Source organism: Rhipicephalus sanguineus, chromosome 5 (assembly GCF_013339695.2).
Source record: "Rhipicephalus sanguineus isolate Rsan-2018 chromosome 5, BIME_Rsan_1.4, whole genome shotgun sequence".
In the NCBI taxonomy this organism is placed as follows: domain Eukaryota; kingdom Metazoa; phylum Arthropoda; class Arachnida; order Ixodida; family Ixodidae; genus Rhipicephalus; species Rhipicephalus sanguineus.
This window is the reverse complement of record NC_051180.1, coordinates 170,149,241-170,170,848: the sequence shown is the minus strand read 5'-3', so window position 1 is coordinate 170,170,848 and position 21,608 is coordinate 170,149,241. Positions and strand designations below refer to the sequence as shown.

The 21,608-nt window shown below is 44.4% G+C and overlaps 1 protein-coding gene across 4 annotated transcripts in view; it reads right to left on the bottom strand.

Moving 5' to 3' along the window:
- The window catches only part of LOC119394431 (sodium-dependent phosphate transport protein 2B), a 138,694-nt gene that overhangs the window by 52,818 nt on the left and 64,268 nt on the right, over positions 1 to 21,608 (bottom strand). For all 4 annotated transcript variants that reach the window (XM_037661734.2, XM_037661733.2, XM_049415781.1 and 1 more), the window contains exon 2: positions 18,728 to 18,965. In XM_037661734.2, the coding sequence (XP_037517662.1) occupies positions 18,728 to 18,811 (84 nt within the window). In that variant the 5' untranslated portion in view covers positions 18,812 to 18,965. The remainder of the gene's footprint in view (positions 1 to 18,727; positions 18,966 to 21,608) is intronic.

Below are 21,608 nucleotides of genomic sequence, written 5' to 3'. Positions count from 1 at the left end.
AAGTACGACCAGGCATCTTCTAGAATGTATGAGTTATTGATAAATTATTCATTGGCTATCGATTGGTTATCGCGAGGTGTCTGTTATGCATTCGAGCCGTGCTAAGCACATCCAAGCATTTTTTAAGATTTATTGGTTATCGATCGATTATCGATTACCTATTGATTGGCTATCACTAGGCATCGATGGCTATGTTAGGAGCTGCTTGGTACATACTCACTTTCAGTGACGCATACCCGCCGAGTTTTTGCGAACGATGGACGCAGAGCGGGAAAGCTTAAACAACTCCGTTGTTAAAAAGGAGGAGTACGGCGCTGTTTTCCCCCGCTGTCGGCGAACCCTCATTTGCTGCACTGCTACAGGCATTGGTGGTATCTTTCGGCTTGAATATGTTTTCGTAGCCAGCAGGCGACCGACTGAACGCGGCAGCCGCTGGTGTTGAGAGGGACAACCCCACAGCGGCTGAGATCTGCCTTCACATCGTCATCAGCCTGACTACGCCCATTCCAGGGCAAAGGCCTCTCACATGTTCCGCCAATCAACCCGTTCCTGTGCTTGCTGGGGCCACGTTATACACGCAAACATCTTAATCTCATCTGCCCACCTAACTTTCTGTCTCCCCCTCGAGCGTTCGCCTTCTCTTGCAGTCCAGTCAGTCACCCCTAATGACCAGCGGTTATCTTGCCTACGTGCTACATGCCCTGCCCATGTCCATTTCTTCTTGATCTTGAATAAGATGTCCTCAACACCCGTTTGTTCCCTGACCCACTGGTACTGTGGTCGCTTCTTGTCCCTGAAGGTTACACCAATCATTTTCCTGTCCATAGCTCGCTGCGTCGTCCTCAATTTAAGTTGAACCCTCTTTGTAAGCCTCCAGGTTTCTGCTCCCTAGGTAAGATGCAGCTGTTATATACCTTCCTTTTGAGGGATAGTGGTAAACTACCATTCATAATCTGGGAATGCTCGCCGAATGTGCTCCGTCCCATCCTTATTCTTCTAGTTTCTTCAGTCTCATGGTTCGGCTCCGCAGTTACTACCTGTCCTAAGTAGACGTGTTCCTTTACAAATTCCAGTGCCTCGCTACCTATCGCAAAGCGCTGTTCTTGTTTAAAAATGTTTGCAGCGCGCACAAATTACGTGGACACAGAGAGAGAAGGTGCAAACGAGCACTGCTCTTTTTCGAGACTGTTACAGATTACTTTAGTTTCCTGCATATTAATTTTCAGACCTATTCATCTACTTTCCTTATCCAATTCAGTAATCCTGAGTGGCAATTCGTCCCCGGATTTACTCATCAATGCAATGTGATCAGCGAATCGCGGGTTACTGAGATACTCTCTAACTCGTATTCCTAACTCTTCCCAATCTAGGGCCCTGAAAACCTCCTGTAAGCACGCGGTGAATAGCATTGCGGATATCGTGTCCCCCTGCCTTACACCCTTCTTTATTGGGATTTGGCCACTCTCTTTATGGAGCACTATGGTAGTTTGTTTATATATGCTTCGTCGACGCCCTATTTCTCAGATCCTGCATGACTGCTGATATCTCGACCGAATCAAATGCCTTCTCGTAATCTATGAAGACTATATATAGAGGTTGTTCGTATTCAGCGCATTTCTCTAACACCTGATTGATAGCATGAATATGGTCTGTCATTGAGTAGCCTGTACGAAATACTGCTTGGTCCTTTGGTTGATTTAATTCTAATGTCTTAATTCTATTAGCTACGATCTCTGTAAATAACTTGTACACAACGGACAGCAAGCTGATCGGCCTGTAATTTTTCTGGTCCTTGACGTCCCCTTTCTTAGGGATTAAGGTGATGTTAGCATTCTTCCAAGATTCTGGTACCCTCACCGTCAAGAGACACTTTGTATACAGGGCGGCCAGATTTCATAATACATCTGTCCACCGTCTTTCAGGAGATCTGATGTTACCTGATCCTCACAAGCGGCTTTGCCTCTTTTCATTTCCTCCAAAGCTTTCCTTACTTCCCCTGTCGTTACTGGTGGGTTATCCACTTCCTTTGGACTACTGCTACTACTTACATTATCGTCCTGGTTGCCCCGGCTACTGCACAGATCTCCGTAAAACTCCTCCGCTACTTCGCCTTCCCACGGTGAAGTGTGAATTGCGTGTTTGCGGAATTCCAGACAAAATAGTCAGCGCAGAAACAGAAGCAGGGGTACCGGGTGATTACAAGCAGTGACTTTCATTGCAGGTATTGTTTTTCGCCCTTTCTTCACTATAAGAAAAAAAAAAGAGTATGACTGACTCCTTTTGGAGAGTCCTGACTTGCCACGTATACGACTCCCTTTAAAGAGGAAATCCAAAAAACGGCAGGAAGTGGAAGATGGAGGCTTGCAATGAAAAAATCCGTAAACACGAGGTGGGTGCTCGAGCCGACGTTTCGGCAAGTGGACTTGTCTTCTTCAACGACCAGTTCCAGCCTTGAAGAAGACAAGTCCACTTGTCCAAACGTCGGCTCGAGCACCCACCTCCTTTAAAGAGGCACGTCAACTCTTTTTGGATATCATTGTACTCTCCTCGGACACCCGTGTGATCCACAAGAGAGTTAACGCGTCTCTTCACAGAGAGTCATATACGTGGCAAGTCAGGAATACCTGAAAGGAGTCAGTCATACTCTTTTTTTTTTCTTATAGTGTTGTGCTGCACTCACAACAGGCGTTAGGGACGTGGTTGGCATCAGCCAGCGATGCTTCCTAGATTAGGGTGCCAAATATTTCCTTACAGACAGCGTTTGCGGGAATTATAAAAGTTACTGTGTGTATACTCATTCGAAAGAAACGAGCTTCACGTTATCAGTATTTCTTGTGTGTACAGGTTCGCGTTGTGCCGGCTCCGGGTTCAAGGTCAGTTGGTACGGCAGTGACACAAAAACATGAGCGTGTGGTCGGGAACTGTCGATAACAGGTACCCTAAGTGCATCGAAGTACCGTGTGAGGGCACCACGAGCTATATCTCTTTTTTTTAAAGAGTGTCACGACGAAGATTTGCTTTGTCCATGATGGTGATGATAAATATTTGATTTATCACGAGTTGTACCACGCCCTCACACCCACGGGCTCTGCGCGTATGCGCTAGTCATTGTGTACTTTTTTCGTTCTATATTCGTTTGGTGTGCGCAAAATTTCCACAGTGAATAATATTTACAGTGAACTCTCAATTGAGTGAACTTCAAGGGACCCAAGGAAATAGTTCACTTAACTGAAAGTTCACTAAACTGAATATTCACTAGAATATGGAACAGCATTGGGCACAGCAGACATTAGAGTCAAAAGTGTGAAATGCAATTTATTTTGAAAAGAAATATGTAATTTTCATTTGGACTGGTGACCTTAAAGCGCAAGAAGAGACAAAGCTTTCCAGAGAGTCTACGTTTCTGTGCACTGCCTCTGGCACAGCTTGTTGCTGAGACACGAAGTCTCGCAACTTTCTAAGATACTCTACCGCCTCAGCTAGAGTTACATGATTTGAACCTGCCTCAGCCGTTACGACTTCCTCGTCGCGCTCTTCTTCTTCTGGTTCCGGACGAACACTAGAAACAATTTCCAATTCAGATAGTTCTGCACAAGTGACAAGGTCACTGTCACACTGCACATAGTCCTCAAATGAAGCACCACTGTCAATGTCCAGCTGTGTCGCGCCGCCGCCGCGATGTCGCGCCGCCGCTGATGGATGGGTGATTTAGTGGCGGCTCGCATCGGCTATACCAGTGCTGCAGTGCACAAAACTTCGTTGAATTGATTTAAAAATGAGCCTGGGTCCGCGGATCAAGTTCGTTCAACTGAAAAATTCACTATTCTGAAATTCGTTTAACTGAAAGATTTTTGCATAGAATGCATAAGAAAATCGCCGGGGATTTTCTAAAAGTTCGTTATTGTGAAATATTCGTTAAACCGACGTTCGTACAAGTGAGAGTTTACTGTATTGTAATTAACTGTAGTTTTGTAGCTATGACATAAATTGATATGAGTTAAAGTGGACGAAAAACACTTCTGCCATCGGTGGGGCCCGAAGCCATCAACTTCTAATTGTGGGTTCGGGCTTCATCGACGGCAAATGTGTTTTTTTCTTACACTTTAATTCATTTCTATGTATGTCATAGTTACAAAACTACAGTTAAAAATAACAAATAAAAGAGGGTGATAGGGGGAAAACCGATTGAAGGGGTGGCAAATACCAGAAATAGTGAGTAAATATGACTGGCTAGGAAGATGGCGCGTGTTGGCGACGTGCCAGTGCTTCCCCAGGCGACACATTGCATCAACTGAGAGGGGCTCAAGTTGCCGCCAAAGCGAAACAACTCTGCACACTTCATCCCACTGTGCTGAAACTAATGGTGTGTGGAAAGTGAGCGAGCGCACCTCTGCAATCAAAGCCGCGTCGCGACGGCAAACGAATAGCGGCATATTCGGCCAATCAATGGCACGTTGGCAACAACGTAAGCAATATTTAGGCAAATGTGCCAGTTTGAAGAAGCACACCGACAGCCACAGCGTGCAGCGTTCCAGCCATTACACAATGTTTTCCAAGTTCTCCCTGCCTGCAGAGTCGATTAACTCGAATGGTGTCGACGCACATCCGCTGTCTCGCATTGCGCGAGGATAGCTCGAGCCTTCAGCAATGCTAAATTAAGAACCTAAATGAATTTGCCATTTTTTACCTGATTAAACGTTCTTTACATTTCAAGAAACGATGTTTCTGGTGGCATGGACACCGTAGAGCGTTCTAGCAGTTTCCGATGTTGTATTTGCGTGCAGTCTTTGTAGAAGATACACCGGGGGAAGTTGAAGCCATTTAGTGCTTGAGCGCATGTAGTGCTTGCCTGTGTTCGCCGCATAGACGTTTCCTTTGAGGTGTGCGCAATTATCGTAGGTCTTTTGCATATATGCCTGTACTGATGCTGGAATGTTATTGATCCTAATATACTGTGCGAATATATAACTTCTTTCTATACATAAAATTTTGAGTTTGCAAAATTCTGGCCGTTATTGAGTAATGCCCCTGCCACAGGGCACATATAATGTCATTCGCAGCGAATGTGGTTAAGTGTTAATGCCATTTTTGTTGCTTCTACATGGGCCTAAAGAACGACATTCATAGCTAATGGCATTCGCCCATAGAATGCGTTTCCCGAAATCATGCAAGCGCGACATGTGCGACCTCGACGACAGGAACTTGACCAAAACTACAAAATCGATAGCTTAGAACAAAATATAATCAATGTTAAGGTTCTTATTAATGGCTATTGTTAACTTTTCGGCAACATTTTGACGTACAGCACGACAGTTGAAGCAACTTAAAACAAACCTAAGGGCAAACTTAAAACGCCTTTCGCAATGTAGAATAATCTCACGACTAAAATTCCTCTACCAATTATATCCTGGTCACTTCCACATATCGCGTTCTCATTACCTGCAAGATCCGCTTAAACACTCATTTCGACTAAATCATTCTAAAGCAATCCGCCAAACTGAGCCGTGCTAACGCTCACAAACATTCCCTTTTTCCGTCGGCTATCTCTCCCTGCAATACCTTACTTAATGATATTGTGTGCTGTAATACGATTGACTCATTCATGAACCTCATACAGTGTGTCGAATTTGCCCCATGAATTTTTGACAATGTATGTATTTTCATGTATTCATGTACCCACTCCTGCATGGGCCGTGACGGGCCTGCAGTGTATTCAAATAAAAAACAAACAAACTTTTGCAACTGTAGTCTTGTTCCCAAAATCCAATTTCAATTTCACGCCAACGCCTCCTGTCGGCCACGTTTACATACAGGTATGTCCTATCTTCTTTTTCAATCACTCCATGTTGTTTTGGTAATGAAGTGCCGCAGTAGCAAGGTCGCATGTAATATCTATCCGCCAGCCACGGAAACAAACTGTGCAGTTTCGTCGGCGTAGAATAATAAGAAGCAGAAAGCGCACTGAACTGACGACAAACATGGACATCAATGGCGAATGCCATTTCGTACACCCGTGTAGACCAGGAACGCAAGGTCGCAATGACATTCACGTTTCAATATCATTTACTGCGAATGGCATTAGACGTGCCGTGGGAACAAATGAATCTTCACGAAGGAAAGCGAGCCTAGATGGCACTGCGATCGGGCTAGTTGGTGCTGATCCATAACGACTGTAAGCGCGAAAGACACGAACGACAACGAAGAACACAGGCCAAGCGCTTGTCCTGTGTTCTTCGTTGTCGTACGTGTCTTTCGCGCTTAGAGGAGATACGGAAAGCCAGCCACTGCAAGAATGACGTCAGAACGCGCTTGTATGAACATCGCTGCCTGTGGTGTATGTTCAGTGAGACTTACATATGTGAATTTAATAATAATAATAATAATAATAATAATAATAATAATATAATAATAATAATAATAATAATAATAATAATAATAATATAATAATAATATATATATATATTATTATTATTATTATTATTATTATTTCATTGTTTATGTACACGTGGGAAATTCATAGTTCAGTACAGTTATAAATGCTATCTACAAATTATGAATCATTGTCCTTATAATTCGTTGTCTTTTACGTCATGACTGCAAGGTAGTTACTCGTCATTTATTATTGTTGTCATTCTATTGCATATATCCTAATAATTATTGGCCTATAATACACAGTGCATGGTGCAGGCTGAGATTGTACAGTTAGCTTAGCAGATTTGTAAACGAAATAGAAGTTTTTTAAAGGCGGATAAGGACACCTGAGAAAACCCGACCTACCACGCCTGATGGTGCGTGACGCGTTAAATATAATGTTTTGTATTAAAGAAACAAGCCTATTGTATAACAGCGGCAAATTTCAGCCCCATGAAACATGGCCGCAGCAGAGGCTTCTCCTTTCTTCTGTGCAGTGATTGGAGCTCGGAGATAAAATTCCTCAAAGCTTCCTCTTGAGCTTACATGTTACATCAGCAGTCGACGGTGAATACGGTTTTTCACTATCGAGGCCCTCGCTTATCTGATAGCCCGCACTTGGCCGGTACTATCCAGAAAATGAATGAAGCTCCTGTCGTGGCCTGATATCAGGATACATGTAGGATCGAGTGTTTTTTCAAGGATACTTGCAGGCCGAACATAGCGGATACATGCGATTAGCACTCTGGCGCTGATTACCGCGGAGAGAGGACACGATGATCGGCAAACTTTGCAGTTATTTAACGCTGCCTCAGAGCTGTGTGCGTTTGCTCCGTGAAAATAAATGTAAAATTCAACTAAAATTTGGCTGAGTCACTAATTTTTCTTTCAAATTTGAAATGAGAGAAAAAGGTTGGAAGGGGCTCACCATGAGCAAAAATATCATTTGCCTTTCTAATCTGACGTATAGCAGAGGGGACTAAAAATAAAGAATACAAGGACACGAACAAATGAGCCACGTGCATATCTTTATAACATAACTTCATAACATAATGAGGGACGTGCATAACAAGTGATATTGCTCACAGCGCTGAGTCGTCAATACTAAAGTTCTTCCTGATGTTTTGTTGCATATAACAACTGCAACAATGCGTTCGAGGCCCTCAGAGGAAGCGGCTCGTGAGGTCGGTATTCTAAAACAATTTCGGTTGACTCCGTGTGACTTGTCGGCACACTGCTAACGCAGTCGCGAGCGTTTGCCTCTGTTGACTTCATCGGAAAACAATCTCACAAGACCTATTTAAGCGCCTCCTCAAGATGCCACTCGTTAATAGTCAGCCTCGTCAGAATCAATGAAGTATGTACAGGAAGACAAAACCCTCCTTATCAAATGCGTTTCAGTAATCTAATACAACGTTTTATTGGGTGCATAACTAAATGCGAGCTCTGCTGTAATTTAGCGGCCACCCTGTGGTGTCACGTTCAGGCTAGTGACGCGATGGCAAGTGTTCGTAATTTTCACGCAGGAACGTCGTTAGGTTTGGCTTTAGCGTAGCTTTGTAATGCAACGCCAATATTCACTTAATCTGAGAATGTTATGAAGCCCTTAAGAGACAAAGAAGGATAATAGAAAGGGAGGTAGGTTAATAAGGGTTGATTAACTACCCTACGCTGGAGAAGAAGAATAAAAGTTCGTGAAGAGAGACGCCCACTATTGTTGCCTGCAACACAGCACCAGCTCTGTGCTCGACGTCACAGGCAGTGAGTCAGTCCCGTGTACTTCAGAAATTTCAGCAACGCTTGCTTTGCCCTTAAGAGAAGTCGCTACTTTTACGGCCTTCGCAAGCCAGAACTGACGTAGAAACTTGAAGCTGCCTTCAAGGGGCACAGATACCCAGCTTTTACGCCTTGGGCGGCATATACCAAGCTTGCGCTGGCAAAAAAAAAGAAAGAAAGAAAAGTAACTGACGCATTTGTAACTCCAGTTGTGTAATCTGCTCGTATAATTTATCTCCATGCATCGTTTCTGCCGGTGCTCAAGTGCGGGGAGTATAGGCGGTGAATGTCACGGGGCGAGAGATTACAGGCAGCCCTTTATCGTTTTCCACAAAAAAGGAAATTTCTGCGAGCTCGTCTTCTCTGCTCAGTCTGATAGCTTCGTTCTAGTGAAAGTGGAGGAATAGGCCTTTTTTTTCCAAGTTTCCGGAACATAAACGTTCAAGGTATAGGACATGCAATGAGGGCAGGAATAAAGACGCTATAGACGCAACCGCGGTGAACAGCTTTAAGGCTTAACAACAGCGCTAGTGCCGACACACTCGTTCACTACCACGGCGGTATACGCTTGAGGTGAAACATAAGAAAAAAATTCGATGAATTAACTTCGAGTGGGCGGATACAGGTGGACGCTTCCGGTGCTGCATTCCTCACCGCTTTTGCTTTATCACATGCTGCTTTAAAGTGCGTGATTTCAATGCGTAACTGACCGCAGACGCTTTATAAAAAACAAACAAGTGCCTGAAAACGTTCTCTATAACTTCATGAGTTGATTTTTTTATAGAATGACTGTTTCTATTTTGAAGCTCACTAAAGCTATAAGATACGCCGCAGAGGAGGGACGTTAGCTTATACTGACCACCACGGGTACTTTAAAATCATTTAGCCAAATATATCATATGACCAACATACTACAAAAGGCAACCTAATAGGATCGATGACACCAAGAAAATGGCTATGGTATGACGAGTCGTCTTGTTGCCAACGTCTTCTTTCGAGCTTGTCGCACTGAGACGACAAAGTGACTAGTCATACTACAAACCGAACTACACAGACGTAAAATTGTCTTTATGTCGTGTAAGCCTAGAATAAAGTGGATATTACACATTGATTTTTTTTCTCAAAGTGGTGTAATGCAGCGAACGATGCATTACACCACTAAATTGGCGTACAAGCAAAAATTAGGCCCACAACATAGAAAAACGCCAGATCTGCGCGGAAAGCGCAGCACAGTCACAGCGAAAGCTGGAAGAGCGGCATTTCTAAAGCCCGTTATAAACTCTTTTGTGGCTACTAATACAAGTACATTATCAACGTACCCACTACACTTCCCAAAAATTATGATTTGTCGCGTAGTGGGTACGTTGATAATGTACTTGTATTAGTAGCCACAAAAGAGTTTATAATAGGGGTGTGCGAATATTCGAAAGTTTCGAATATTCGTCGAATATTACATTCGAAATATTCGTATTCGATTCGAAAATCGTGTATTCGAAAAGTTTCGAATATTCGATAACTTCGGGCATTCGAAAAATTCGAATGTGCGATTTGATTATCGGGCAAAAAATAACTCGTCTTCCACATTTCTGCTGCGTTCGTATCGCTAAAAACGTTGCCGAGAGGAGCGATAAACATCGTAAGTACACGGAGGCACGATATCTGCCTGCGACGAGCGCCCGAATACGCATGATTTATTGCTGGTGCATCTCCGACGTGCAGCGCTGTTGGCGATCATGTAACCGTACATTTTCAATATTATGCGGCCGTAACGTGCCGCACTACCATTCGTTCACTATGCGGGACCACTTCTGAAGAAAGACAGTGACCCACGTGACTGGTGGCGGACTGTAGGCACCTTCAGATACCCCAGTCTGACAAAGCTTTGCCCCATGTAACTCCCTATACCAGCCACTTCTGTTTCAAGCGAGAGTGCCTTTTCAGTGGCAAGGGGGGGGGGTGTCTCTGTTAGAAGGGAGCGCCTGCTGCCTGATCATGTGGAGCAACTCATATTTCTTCATGATAACACGTAGTCATTACTTTCATTGTGCCGTCATATTTGCTTGTGTTGTGATGTGCATTGTGCTAGCCTGGACATTGTGTTCTGGAGATAGCAGTGTATGTTGTGTTGCCAGTCAGGCTGTTAATGTTTTTTTTTTTCAAATAGCTACATGTTAAATAAAATGTCGTTACTGTGGAGGCATTTTTCCTTTGATATTCGATATTCGATTCGATATTCGAAGGTGGATATTCGTATTCGATTCGTATTCGAAAAACTTGATATTCGCACACCCCTAGTTTATAACGGGCTCTAGAAATGCCGCTCTTCCAGCTTTCGCTGTGACTGTGCTGCGCTTTCCGCTCAGACCTGGCGTTTTTAGGGGCGAAGCTCCTTAAAGCGGCACCCGTTCGTCCCCGTCGTAGTGCGTAACCAGTCTTAACGCTAGTAGCAGATCTTGACCTCCAAGGTGGTGCCGGTGGGAGATTTCTCCTGTGCGTTGCTGAACAATAAAAAATTCGCAGCGTGCGCGTTAACTAAAAGCCGAATTCTTCTGTCTCTCATTCCCCATTAGCAGCCATTGGCATGTTCCAGTAGGAAACGTTAGTAGAAGTAGAAGTGTAAGTGTTAGCTAAAAGCCGACTTCTTCTGTCTCTCATTCCCATTAGCAGCCATTGTTTACCTCCAAGGTAGGGCCTGGTGAGATTTCTCCTGTGCGTGATTAAACAATAAAAATTTTGTTGAAAACGCCGTTGATTGATGAAATAAACCAACGAAAGACGCCAGATGTTTTCTAAAAGCAAAACGAAAAGACGCCAGATGTTTCTAAAGCAAAACGAAAAAGACGCCAGATGTTTCTCCTTTCCTACGCTCCCCCCCCCCCCTATCTTGCCTCGCGGCGCAGCGGCGCCGACGCAGGCAGCGTCTTGATTGAAAAAGCCGACCGCTCGCGCTGCACAACCGTTCACTGACCACCCCGTATATATAGGCACTGGATTTTGACCTCCAAGGTAGTGCGTGTGTGCGATTTCTCCTGTGCGTGATTAAATAATGAAAATTCACAGCGTACATATAAAATTAAAGTGAGCTGCAAGTCGTCATAACTCTCATCGAACCTTTAGTATAAACGCGCCCGATCTCACGTCGGTGATGATGTACTGGGCAGAATTCACGGAAGATTCACGGTTTACCGATGAACCTCCGCAGCTTCGCCCACTCATCATCATTCACTCCGTGGATATGCTGTGATTTTTTTGCACTATGTACGAGCAATCTATCTTTGCAGTTATCTTGTTCTGCCCACCAGCACAATTCAAATCAAATCAGTATATTTGACTTTGATCTCAGAGTCAGGACTATAACAAACGCGAGGACTAGAAGAAAAGCTGCTATGTAGCAGATTTCTAGCACACACAAAAAAAAATCACAGCATATCCACGGAGTGAATGATGATGAGTGGGCGAAGCTGCGGAGGTTCATCGGGAAACCGTGAATCTTCCGTGAATTCTGCCCAGTACATCATCACCGACGTGAGATCGGGCGCGTTTATACTAAAGGTTCGATGAGAGTTATGACGACTTGAAGCTCACTTTAATTTTACATGTACGCTGTGAATTTTCATTGTTTAGAAAACCATTGCTTTAGAAAACATCTGGCGTCTTTCGTTAAGCAGGTGGCGTCTTTTCGTTTTGCTTTGGAAACATCTGGAGTCTTTTAGTTTTGCTTTTAGAAAACATCGGGCGTGTTTCGTTGGTTTATTTCATCAATCAACGGCGTTTTGAACAAAATTTTTATTGTTTAATCACGCACAGGAGAAATCTCACCAGGCACAACCTTGGAGGTAAACAATGGCTGCTAATGGGAATGAGAGACAGAAGAAGTCGGCTTTTAGCTAACACTTACACTTCTACTTCTACTAACGTTTCCTACTGGAACATGCCAATGGCTGCTAATGGGGAATGAGAGACAGAAGAATTCGGCTTTTAGTTAACGCGCACGCTGCGAATTTTTTATTGTTCAGCAACGCACAGGAGAAATCTCCCACCGGCACCACCTTGGAGGTCAAGATCTGCTACTAGCGTTAAGACTGGTTACGCACTACGACGGGGACGAACGGGTGCCGCTTTAAGGAGCTTCGCCCCTAAAAAAGAGAATCTAACATATCGGGATGCAGTGCACGACTATATGTTTTTAGCGTGCCTATACACCATTATGACAAATGTACAAAAAAGGCAGTCCAAGCAAAACCGCAATGCATGTCGGTAATATAATACATCCAAATATTATGTCAATACCAAAATACACTCTTTAGCAAAACAGCGTTGCCTCACGTATAGATAATGAAAAATTCGAGAATTCCTCTCTCCCCCTTCCCCAACAAAATAAGCATATAGAAGGCGCTTTGGAATAACTTCCCCATCAGAATAGAAAAATATAGGGTGTAGTAACATATAATGAAAATACAGCAACGTTCACACACGACTCAGAATTCTCGCGTAACAATTCAATGTGAACTGTGTAATCTCGGGCCTTTTCCGTTACGGCTTCATTTGACGAACGATCACGGTTCGTCAAATCAGCTATGCTTTGCGCAGTAAAATATCTAAGACAGCCTGTACAGCGTAAGTCGGATTCTTGCTGTTCCAAGTAATGCCTCTTTTTCATTACATTATTTTAAACTCGGCAATCAGCGTATCGAAAAAAAAAAAACTAAGTGAAGGCGTATAAGCTATATGCATTACTACGCTGAGCGAATCAAAGAGCAGAGGATGATTAGAGACGCACAAGAACGATTAATTCTATATTTGTTCACGGTGTATTGGATATAGAAAACCAGGATAAAGAGTTGTCCCGAAACAAGTTCTTCTGGAGGCCTTGTACGCATTATTTATTCGCACCGTGCTCGGAATGGCCTGAGCGCGATTAAGCACCAAACTAACGTTGGTACTTTAATTATAATGTCGAACAACGCTGCTCGAACCACATTCTGAATGCGCATACTTTCCTTATCTAAATTATTATGCGTTCTTACACAAGTCGTCCCGTCGCTTCCTTCCTCGTGTGCTATAATTAGTCCGCGGTCGTCGCCGCGCGAAAGATAGAGGCTCCGTTACTTTTACAAGGCCAACTCTGTCCTTTCTCCGCTAGCTTGTGTCGGCAAAAAAAAAAAGCAAAAAAAGAACACGAATATTGGTAAAATAACGAATGTCTCGTCGAATAACTGGCCCATTGACAAACAAGCTGTCATAGAAAGAGTCGTGCTTTTCAGCTTGAACTAATAATGTCACTGCGTCGTTGAAGCAACGAAAAAAGACGTAGACAAGGCACACATGACGAGCGCATGTCTCGCAACTGAAAAAAATTATGTGAACAGAACAACCAGGAAAACGAAGCAAATCAAGGCAAACGTGTGCTTCGTGTACCTCGACGTTCTTTGCGAGTAGATTTTTCAGTTGCGAGTCAGCCCTCGTCACGCGTGTTCGTACTTTCCTTGTCTACGTCTTTTGCGCTGCTTCAACGATGCAATTGTGCCAACTTGCCCCAACTTTCTATACTGTTGATAATACCACACCACTGCAACGTAGGATCACTTTCACGCACACACTTCAATAAAAACAGATTCAGCAAAGTCAGCAGCGATACCACACATGAAGTTAATAGAAACAAAGCTACCTCAAATAACGGGCAGCAGATTACTTATTGCTCTACACAACGCGTACTATGGAGCAAATACCCAAATAAAAAAAAATAAAGCATACAGCAGGCGTTTCCAGGCGCTGAACGAATCTAAAGGACTCACGCACATATATATACACGCATAGATAAGCACCACAAAGCAGATGTGTAAATTGAACTAGGAAGTACCGACACGTACAATGTAAAAGGTATCTTCTGAAATTGTTTGCAGAAGGCGCATACTCAGCAAGAGTTCAATAAGACTAACCTACTTGTTGCATACTAACGTTCAAGATTCGAATGCCTACACCCGCCGTGATGGTCTAGTGGTTATGGTGCTAGACTGCTGACCCTAAGGTCGCGGGATCGAACCGACCGCATTTCGATGGAGGCGAAACGCTAGAGGCCCGTGGACTTAGATTTAGGTGCACGTTAAGGTGGTCGAAATTTGCGGAGCCGTCCGCTACGGCGTCCCTCAAAATCAATAACAATATGGTGGTTTTGGGATGTAAAACCCGAACATTGTTATTATTAAGATTCTAATGCATAGATGACAAGTATAACCCCGGCTCAACAGTTAGTTTGATGCTCCCTCTTGTATTTGTTGCTGATATGTAACGCAGGCGCCGCTAAAACGCTCATACAACAAGTTATGCCTTGTGCAATGCTGTGCTGCTTAGCCTCGACTAGCGTTCGTGCTTCCTTAAGACAGAGGCATGTACTTTTCAGTTTACTGCCTGACAAATTGCCCAGAAAGGCCGTCAGGCACTTTACGAGTTCGAGCTTATTTAAGGTGCCGAATAAACATAGCGACAGGCCGCGCATGCACTTACACGTTTCTAAAGAAGGTCACTGTAGCTTATAGAAACAGGCGAAAAGTATGCTATTGCGTCGTTTCTTTTTTTTTAAGAGTCGCGACGGTGTACTGCGGTCACGAGTTGGAACCCACGCAGACGTTTTAATTTTAGCTTGGTATATTATCAAGGATGACTTGACGCTGCTTTTAGAAAAAGGACCGCATTTGAGTATAATTTATTTTCCAATCTCATCTCGCAGCTTTTAAATAAAATGCTACTTAGTGCTTCAGAAAAAATGTTGTGCAAAAGTGGAGCGAAAATACTTGCACTTGCGGCGCGCAGTTAACATTGACCATGTCTTATCGAAGCCTGCGCCATACATCGTTCAGTTAGCACGTTTTACGGCAGCCCAAATCTAAGGGGCTTTTGTTCCTTGATGACGTCATTAGGTTAAGCCTACCGCTGTTCTATGACATCTCAAGCAAAGAGAGGAGACCCAATATGCGCATATCAAGCTGAAGTATGGGAAGGCGTGATTGGCCGATCACTAAGCAAAATAAAAAGCCGTTTGCTCTTAAATCACCCGTCCGAAATTGAATCTTGCTACGCCAAGTGGTTTAACTGCGACCAAGTTTATTGCGTCATAATGCGAAGTCGCCAAATTAGGTCCGGCGGCCAGAAGCAATGACTCTAACTAACTACGTACTATACACAAAAAGTGGCTCCTCGGAGAAACCTCGAGCTGCTGAACAATGCAAATGGTATTCGAGCGTACAGCTTCCGGGTTGTCGAAACAATGCTTTTGCACGTCTCTGTAAGTTATGCTTCTGTGCAGTGCATGTTGCGTCTGGCCGCGAACGTTTAACACAGCCTCGGCATCAGATCGCTACTCGTTTACTAAGAAGCGAATAGCCTGAACACACATAAGTTTGTGGAGCTCAGCAGCGTGTCGCACCATACTCCAAAGCCTCAGCAGCGTGAATTTAACAAACTGCAGCATGCCGTTTACACGTTTCAACATGTATGTTACTAGCAAAAGCATACGATACGTCAGTCACTCGCTCTTTGACGTCTATTAATCGCTTTCGAACAAAACCTTGTAGAGCATGAAACGGCAAAAAAATGATATCGATTGGTCTCCGTTTCTTGACAAAGGAACCGAGGGAGAAAAGCCCCTTTCTTGATCACTTGAATTAGTGGTAGACTGATGCATGTAGCTTATTCCTGAAACTAGTGCTGCGACTACGTGTTAGCCGTAATTAGTTGTAGCTATTCCTTGCATGTTGACTTTCTATTTACCAGCGCTGCATTTCTGTTGTAGCACAGAACGTCACGACATCGAGGTTTCTTTCAGAGGAAAAAATGTGAAAAACTTAGGTGTTACGCTGTTGCTTATTTAGGGAGTAGCTGGATAGTTTTCGCTGAAGGTGGAACTAGCCTTGAATCACTTGCCGGCAGTTAAAGCACGATCAGTTAATGTTGCATGACAGAAGATTGTGCTTACCGTACAATTGACCGGACAAGGGTTTGAATACGGGCTAGTTGGTGAAAGGGCGCCTCGTGTCTCTTTTCTTTCATAACGCGGTTACCTGGCGCTACAGTCTCAACCAGGTCCTGGTTAAATGCTGGCTATATCCAGGAAACCAGGCGAAAAATGTCCGGTTTCCTGGCTATATGTAGCACTTAAGCGAGGCCTGAATAAGAGTGTACAACCCGCATTTCACTGAACAATGCTGGCTACAATAATTGCGCAAATAAAACCAAATGCTAAAGATAATCGATCACAATTTATAGGAATCCTAAAAAAGTACACAACCTTAGCCAATGTTTCATGAAATAGTCCATAATCATACCGTACTTACAACGTCTTCGGAACCATGACACACGCACGAATCAAAACTATCGATAACGTGGCTGATCGTATTAAAGAACTCGTTTAGGTTATTAAGACGGCTGGCGACACGGTCGAAAGAAAAGGAGAAAACCAACGAATGCAGACTTTGCGTGAAGTGATGGATACTTTTTCGCTACTCTTAACTTCTGTTTTCGCATATTACTTAGCCATGTTTTCAGATTACTTTAAGATAAATATACTGTTTCCAAGCTTTTCTGCCGTGTCAGCCGATGCGCGCCCGCCATCTGGCGCGCATCGTGGCACCCCAGCGCAACGCGCGGCGCACCTGCAAATACGAAGTGCCGAAGTTGCGTGCATTATGACATACGCCTAAGTAGCACGCGGCTCACGTTGTCGGCCATGTATGCCGATGCTACGCGCGAGTTTCTGATTCTGTTGCGCAGCGCGTGTTCTTGTGTGAACTTGACAAAAACAGAGAACCGCAACAAAATAAAGCTGGGCTGTTCATCTCAGCCAGATTTCACTATCTGAAGCTGGACTGGTATCGTGCAAGCCCTTACTCATCAAATTCGATCTGCGGCTTTAACCCTTTCAGACGCCACCTATGAAGAACTGTGTGTAAGTGCGTCAGATCGATACAATGTTACTTCAAGGCACTCGATATTACATTGCAACAAAAATATTGTCGTATTACTTTAATTTATATATGTTATAGTAGTAATTCCTAATTATTTTGTTATTAAATATTTATTTATTCTGAAGCCTATTATGCTCTGTTCGTCCATAAATAGAATGAAATCTCAAGCTAGAAACATAGTGGGAATTCGTTTTCGGTAATGTCCGTGTTAAGCAAAGAAAAATTATACTTTTGACGTGGGTCGCGGGAAGCGACACGTCGAACGACTCGTCGAAAATGGTAGTGCCTTTAGCAAAGTGATCATATGCAACAGAACACTACAAAATGAAGTTAAATGAAGACAAAGTTATTATGCAGGAGGTTCAATTCATCCAAACCTCAATGTATCTTCCTCTTTCTTAGCTCCCAGTCGATACAAATAGCAAAAGCAAGTGGTGTACACAATTGTGTACATAGCGTCTCAAAGGGTTCATGGAAAACCTACTGCAGTGTTCGTACTGACTTGTTGGCTGAGATGTTCCAAAATTACTCTGTATCTGGCAAGAACTGTATCTATATTGCTTAAAATATATGCATTGCGGACTGAATTAATTATAATTTATTAATTTATTTGCAACTTACCGGTGGCTTGGAGACGAAGCAAGAGGGAAACACTGCTCTTACTTCTATGGTCTTTCGAATTCCAAATTGCACCATTTATTGTTCCACAATAAGATATCTACTCATAATACCACTTCTGTTCTATTTGGCTCCAAATATAGTGTTAAAATTGGAATGACTACCTTGGCTACATTTAGCTTGAATTCTGGCTCCTTTTCAATTCCACCAAACGGCAACACTGGTTACCCTGCCCAAGCTCGACTGATGTACTTTGTGATGTTATAAACCTAATACGTACGGCTTTGGTGGAATCATGCCCAGAAGGCACTAAAGTGATGTTCTGTGAATTTATAACTGAGGCAGTAGCCGATAAGAAATTTTCTCGCATATTATTTCTGATAAAAGAAAAAGCTTTACTCACACCGGCTAAATACAGCAAGCAGGGTTTTCATCAGCTGAAAGAACACTGGCAGCCACCCATTCACTTGCCCTGTTCCGTGCTCTACAAAGGCGCTTACCGAAGCAAACAATAAACGTGCTACTTATAGTGAGCGCAGTTTCGTGCCTCCTTTCCTGGCTTATGATAATATCTGGAGTTTCACGGACGAAAACCACGATGTGATTATGAGGCGCGCCGTACGGACGGCTCTGGAAGTTCTGACCACCTGGAGTTCCTTAACGTGCACTGATATCGCACAGTAACCGGGCCTCTAGCACTTTGCCGTCATCGAAATGAGACTGCTGCGGCTGGGATCGAACCCGCGACTTTCGGGTGAGCAGCCGAACACCTTAAGCGCCGCACCACCACGGCGACCCTTATTTTTTCCTGGTTTCGCGGTCCACGTTTTCTGCTAAAATGACAGTGATTCTGCAGATGCTTTTGCAACGTAGCGTCGCAGACTAAAAGCCCATGTATTGGGGCATTCCAGGCACGTGCCGCAAATTATAGCAAAAGCGACGGGCTTGCCATGGATGCTTACCTGTTGCGTCTTGTGATCGAGTTCGAGCTTAGATGCGTCCAGCGTAGTAGCGGTCATTGTCGGAGCCGAATCACCCGCCACCATGGCGTCCGAGGCGTCTTTCGAACCCGTCGTCTGCCGGCACCTGGTGTCAGAGTCCGCAGTGGCTAGCGCGCCCCTCGCACCTTAGAACAGGTAGCGGCGTCGAAGCAGTCGCACGGGGCGAGAATCGACAGGCACCGCGGTAGACGAGCAGCGCCTGAAAAAGGAGAGAAAATGAACGAAAGGAAAAGAATAGAGAATGAGGTAACACGCAGGAAAGAAAGAAAAAGAAGAGAAACAGCTGACTACAAATGAACGGAGAAAGGGTGCGAAAAAAAAAAAAAAAAACGACAGCTCAGTTTCGCAGGAAGGAGAGAGAAGGGGCGCGGGGAGAGAGTGCTTCGACGTTTCTTCGCCGAAGAATGCGTATACGCGTACTGCGCGCCAAGAGAGCGCGATTGACGTGATAGCGGTGCCCACGATAAAGCGACGGAATAAGAACTCTGCTCCAGCCTGTGCCGAGCTCGATGCAGGCCTGCCAAAAAACGCAATTGAAAAAAAAAGTAATAAACTTTAATGGGCGACTGTGTGCAGCCATGAATTGCTGTGTTGCCGGTTAGTTAGCTCGTGGGGTTTAACGTTCCAACTCGGGCTGCGAGAGCAGCCGTAGTGGAGAGTTCCGAATGATTTCGACCACGTGGGGCTCTTTAACCGGCGCTGACATCGCACACTGCAAGACCATTTAGCATATTGCCTCCATCGAAAAGGGTCCGCCGGGGCCGGGATCGAAGCCGCGTGTTTCGTGTCAGTAGCCGAATACCGTAAGCACTCAGCCACCACGCCAGCTAAAGCGTCGCCGGTCGTTGTTCTGCACTGAAAGAGCAGAACAAAGGGTCCACAACGAATTCCAGCATCCATAACTTCGGCTATCGCGCTTACGGGACGGGAGTGTATAGTAGGCTGTCACTTTTCCCTCCCACCTGTGGTATTCGTCTTTATCTATGCACACCAACCATCCAGGTCGCACAGTTGGCTAATTCAAGTATTGGCCTGGCACTAGACTCGTCCTCTTGTCGAAAAGTTTGCAGCGGTGGCCATTCCATGTTCAACATTTTATCACCACTTCAAGCCTCCATCTTCCTCTGAGCATTTGTTCTAATTCAAGTTTGACACAAAATGGTGGCCCGACAAACACATCTAGAAATCATAGTGGACTTCCGCCCCGTCCGCGTTATCCTACCATCTAATAGTACAGTTACGTCCACCCGCCACGGCCGTCTAGTGGTTACGGTTCTCGACTGCTGATCTGAAGGTCGCGGGATCGAATCCCGACCGCGGCGACCGCATTTTCGATGGAGGCGAAAATGCTTGAGACCCGTGTACTTAAATTTAGGTGCACGTTAAAGAACCCCAGGTGGTCGAAATTTCCGGATCCCTCCACTACGACGTCCCTCATTACCATATCGTGGTATAGCGACGTAATATCCCAACATTTATTATTGATACAATTACGCCCTGAATGATATCAGTGGGCGTACACATTTCGTGGTAAGATTTCATGCACCAGACTTTTTCCACCTCAGTTATCTAATCCGGAGCCCGTATTCGGCCGTTATCTCCTTGTATGACCACTCGAGTTGATGACTGACAAGCCTTGCATGACAATACATTACAATATGTTTCCTCGTGTCACTGTTCTTAGCCTATTGAATGTAGATAACCACGATAAAGCTTTGGCGGTCCTTCGCATAAGCTGCGTTACGTGTACTTGGCAGATGACATAAGGTAGATTCGAAGAAGAACCGGTCTTATCGGTTCACTGGTTTCCATGTCTCAAAGCGAAACGGCGCGGTCTTCATGGCGTGGACCGTAATGGAATAATGGAAGGCTCCGCATAAGTTTTCACAACCCAGAGTTCGTTAACGCGCAGCTTAATTAATGTGCGCTATCGTTTTTAGCGCGATAGCGTTAAAGAGCTCGTTCCACAGAAATCCCTGTGTCGGCGTCGTTGGTTGTGAGCGAAAAATTATCTTGTATAAAATCAATAATAATAAAAAAACTTAGGTTCGAGTGAGAATCGAACCCAGGCCGTCTGCGTGGCAAGCAGGTGTTCTACCACAGAGCCACTTTTTTTTCCTTTATTGCCTGGTGCAAAAGGCACAGTAAGATCAAGGTACACACAAATGCACGAAGTTATAACAAGGCAGCGTTGCATCAGTGTGTCACTATCACAGAGCCATTTGATTACTTGGAACTGCACTGAAATTAACTTTAATGCTTCACAAACATACGCGTCCTGTGCACAGGTGTCACAATACGAGATGTAATATCGCTGTAAAATGGGGTACAAGCGTATATTGCCATCGGGCGTTACACCATGTAAATTGCATAATGAGTTGGTGGCTTAAAGCCGGCCACCCATTACAAAAGGCACACACATTACCGCGCGTATTCCCTTATGAAAACGTATAGGGGGTGCATCGTCACTTCGAAAAAGTATCACGCGCGTAATCTCTGCTAGTTTAAAGCATGCCACTCATTACAAAGGGCGTACACATTAGTGCGCGCATTCTCTTACACACACTTAGTGGTTACACTGTTGTCATAAAAGTGCTGTTGAAGAGGGCGGAAACCTTTACCTTTACTATAGGTATGTCGAGAGAGAGTGTGTGTGTGTGTTTGTGACCGGGCGACTGAACATAATGACAAGTGAAACAGAGCACGATGAGAATGGAGCGGGATATCGCTATCGCGTTCAACTCTTAAAGGCGAAGCGTAAGCGTCCCCCAATTTTTACAGCGGAACTGTTAAGCTTGGCGTTGTTACGTTAACCGTAGACAGAAACTATCATCATCATGGA